The following is a 4,450-nucleotide window of genomic DNA, read 5'->3' as shown; positions in this document are numbered from 1 at the left end:
TACTAAAAATAGATTTTGACGCGTAAGAATATGCTTGGCCAAAAAGATAATGATTTTTAATGTTGATCGTTAGATTCTAGAACTTGAGCTTCAGCTTTTAAACACGAGCTTTTATATAGAACAATATCCATTAAGCGTGTTCAAAGCGCTATACAAAGGCTCTCTGATTAACAGCAACACATAATATGTAGGGCGAGACATGACGCCTGTAAGGCGATAATACATTTTTTTCTGACAGAGACAACGCTGTTAACGGCCAGGTACTTATTTTACACCCTGAGTACGGTGAGAGAATGAATGTGCGTAAAGAGCCTTTTCCAAGGACTCAACTATGCGCCGAGCAAGGCTCAAACCCAAGACCTTCCGATCCGAAAGCGAGTGTCATAACATAATAAGACCGCATAGGACCGGTCAAGTAAATCATATAGATAGTATGCGCTTGGCTAAGATGCTCACAACATTGCCATCCGGAAATATAACGAACGAACACATAAAACGATGTCGTGTAATCTTGAAAGTTTATAGTCTGGTTAAGACAGTTTAGTGAGAATTACTCATAAACGCGGATGGCAAAAAACAATAACAAAGACCTGAATGACGTCAACTTAATTCTATCTATAGGTGAAGTAATAGACTTCAACAGTCGTGACGTCACTTCCCTCGTAATGACGCATAGTAACTTAGTAACTGGCTCTAAACTATCGGAAAAATGGCGGACGCCCTGCCTTATGAATATTTCTCCGACGAGCATAAACGTGTATCCAGAGGAGAAAAACATAAATTGCTCATGTTTTGATTTTTTTCACATTCTAATCTCAAGACATATGAAAAGTTCTAGCCAGCATGAAGAATAAAAAGTACCGATTTTCTTTGTTTAGAACCACAATGGCCACCGTTGCTGGGCGACGTGACATCAGACTATCGAATCCAATTGAGAATGTGATGATATTACGTTTCTCATTCCATCTTGATGAGATGATGATAATGTTAAATTAAATTGAGCTTTTATATAGCGCAATATCCACTAACCGTGCGCAAAGCGTTTTTGAAAGGGGTCCCTGACCAACAGCAACATTTAACATGTAGGACCAGACATGACGCCTGTTAGGGATATTACATTTTTTTTTTCGACAGAGACAAAACTCTGAACTACCAGGTACCCATTTTACACCTGAGTACGATGAGTGAATGTGAGTAAAGAGCCTTTTCCAAGGACTCAACTATGCGCCGAGCGAGGCTCGAACCCAGGATATTCCGATCCGAAAGCGAGTGTCATACCGCAAGACCACATAGTCGCACAATGTTAGATACTGTGTGAGACTTGTGGGCTTTCATTTTCAGTCTGAGCAGTGGCGGTGGATATCAATGGGTATTTGTGACCCTTCTCCTCAAAACGGTATTAACTCGGGATGGTTAATAATAGAATAAAACGCACCTCTTTTCTTTATTTAGAACCAAGATGGCCGCCGTTGCCGGGCGACGTGACATCAGACTACTGAATCCAATTGGCACAATGGAAGTAGTAGAAGGTCCAGTCATCACGATCTGACGATACAGCTTCTGGGAAGTTGCATTATAAAAAAATAGTACTGAATTAGAATTGACCTATGCCGGTATTGAAAATGAAAGAAATAATACACACCACTAAAAACCGGTTCTTTTTTACAAAAGGAAAAAAAAAAGTTACTACTCTGAAGAAAGTTTGGCTATTTTTCTTCTTCATTTTGTTTTTTGTTTTGTTATTTTGCTTGTTATCTGCATAGACTCCAACTTTAAATTTGGCTCATAGGAATTGGATTCAATTGTCTGATGTCACGTCGCCCAGCAACGGTGGCCATCTTTGTTCTAAATAAAGAAAATAGGTGTGTTTTATTCTTCATGCTGGCTAGAACTTTTCATATGTCTTGTGATCAGAATGTGTAAAAGTCAAAACATGATCAGATTGATGTTTTTTTCCCTCTGGATACGCTTTTATGCTCGTCGGAGAAATATTACATAAGTGCGTCCGCCATTGTTCCGATAGTTTAGAGCCAGTTGCTAAGTTAATATGCGTCATTACGAGGGAAGTGACGTCACGACTGTTGAAGGCTATTTCAGACACCACTCGGAGGAATTTCAATACCGAAAGAGGAATTTCCGCGCACAAGAAGAGGGAATTGGGATGGTATTCGCCATTGTGTTCACATATTGAATATTTCTAAATAGATATCTGGTTAGAACTATATTATGATATGTAGACACAATGTCAAATACAATCCCAAAGTTTCCTTATTTCAATGGGAGCGATCTATAGATAGTATGCAGATGACGTCACTCAGGCCTTTGTTATTGTTTTTGCCATCCGCGTTTGTGAGTTATTCTCACTAAACTGTATTAACCAGACTATAAAAGTTCATGGTTACACAGAGTTTGTGTGTTGGTCCGTTATACTTCCGGATGGCAATGTTGTGAACTCCTTGGCCAAGCGCATTCTATCTATATTCATGTGTGAGTGTGTATATAATATGTCAATATATTATGCTATGTATGTACTCAATAATATTGTGTTGTTATAAATGGGTAACCAAATGACAAATTGTCACTATTTTGAGGACAATAAGGATATATTATTATTATTATTATTATTATTATTATATATTATTATTATTATTATTATTATTATTATTATATTATTATTATTATTATTATTATTATTATTATTATTATTATTATTATTATTATTATTATTATTATTATTATTATTATTATTATTTTCAGAATATGTAAGTGTAAGCATTTTGAAAATTGGAATGACATGACTCAACAAACCTATTTTCTAGATCAAGACTTAATGTCAATAATTTTATAACCACGCATAACTTTTATCATAAATTTTGACAACAAACACTGGTCTGGAAGGAACAAAATGGATGTCATGTGCTCCATAAATATTCGGATGGCTCTTGATTAAAAAAATGACTTGAAGTCTCTTTGGAGGTTAGCACATTAGAGAGTCTTTATTTTGAAAGTATTTCCGGTTATACTCAAAAGGGGAAACAACTATAAATGACAGGGCAATGTACTAACAATTGGATTCAACAGTCTGATGTCACGTCGCCCAGCAACGGCGGCCATCGTGGTTCTAAACAAAGAAAATCGGTGCTTTTTATTCTTTATGCAGGCGAGAACTTTTCATATGTCTTGTGATCAGACTGTGTAAAAGTCAAAACATGATCAGATTTATAATGTTTTTTTTCCCGCTCTGGATCCGCTTTCATGCTCGTCGGAGAAATATTTCATAAGGGCGTCCGCCATTGTTCCGATAGTTTAGAGCCAGTTACTAAGTTACCATGCGTCATTACGAGGGAAGTGACGTTACGACCGTTGAAGCGTATTCAAGTAACAAATAATATAATAAACATAAAAGAATAAAGAATAGGGTCTAATAAGGGGACATAATTCATGACAAACTAACTCAATGAAAATATTAAATTATTATCTTCCTTCGATCATTCACACAATAATTCTATAAATTAATTATAAATAAAAGTCAATCATATATTAGGCTTCAACAATCGTGACGTCACTTCCCTCGTTTATGACGCATAGTAACTTAGTAACTGGTTCAAAACTATCGGAACAATAGCGGATGTCCTTATGAAATACTTCTCCGACGAAAAAGTGTACCCAGAGGAGAAAAACATTATTAATCTGATCATGAAGCATGAAGAATAACAAGTATCGATTTTCTTTGTTTAGAACCAAGCTACTGGTTGCTGGACGGACGTGATCAGACTATTTAGCGTCACGTATGATCTTTGTTTATTTAACAAAAACATAAATTTGTTTTGTAGAGAGATTGTTCGAGTTTAAAAAATCATTTTTTTCCTGCTATGTTAGCCTTTTAATTTTGGGAAAATACTCAAATTGATCGGTAAGGAGAGAGTTAAGAAAATAGGTCGAACTTCGTGTATCTATCGGACAAGGAAAGATAATCGATGGCAGATTGTTGGCAGATCATAACAACTCGGTTAAGTCCCCTGACTGCCACTACCGCTTGACGAGTCCTTGGCGTTGGAATTGAACTTGAGACACGCCGGTAGCGGTTCCCGGACTTGTGGTAATCTCCACCAGTAGATGAACGGGTTCGCCACACTGTTGGAGACGTTCAGGTAGACTGTGACAGCCAGCAACGTCAGGGAGTCGACTTCCAAGCGCTCTTCCGGTTTGAAGGCCATGTACATGTAGGTCAGGACCTGGGAGGGAGGATGGGATTATATATATATATATATATATATATATATATATATATATATATATATATATATATATATAATTTTTTTTTAAAATATGCCCTTTGCGCCACGATATCATAAGATATCGTCGCCTAGGCATTCCACGAAGGGGTATAGATAACTCATCAAACAAGATGTCTGATATCAACATGAATCACACATGTTGTCCAAGTGGG

At 36.8% G+C, this 4,450-nt stretch overlaps 1 protein-coding gene across 1 annotated transcript in view; it reads right to left on the bottom strand.

Moving 5' to 3' along the window:
- Positions 1-2,901: 2,901 nt before the first annotated feature.
- LOC144959425 (adrenocorticotropic hormone receptor-like) overlaps positions 2,902-4,450 on the bottom strand; it is a 28,676-nt gene continuing 27,127 nt past the window's right edge. Inside the window, exon 7 of the mRNA XM_078892008.1 lies at positions 2,902-4,235. Coding sequence (XP_078748134.1) covers positions 4,011-4,235 — 225 coding nt within the window. The 3' untranslated portion in view covers positions 2,902-4,010. The remainder of the gene's footprint in view (positions 4,236-4,450) is intronic.

The sequence above is a fragment of the Berghia stephanieae genome, chromosome 14, assembly GCF_034508935.2.
Source record: "Berghia stephanieae isolate SIO BIC M18660-M18661 chromosome 14, UCSD_Bste_1.3, whole genome shotgun sequence".
Classification (NCBI taxonomy): Eukaryota; Metazoa; Mollusca; class Gastropoda; order Nudibranchia; family Aeolidiidae; genus Berghia; species Berghia stephanieae.
Note: the sequence above shows the minus strand (reverse complement) of the source record. Positions and strands in the feature narration are given on the sequence as shown.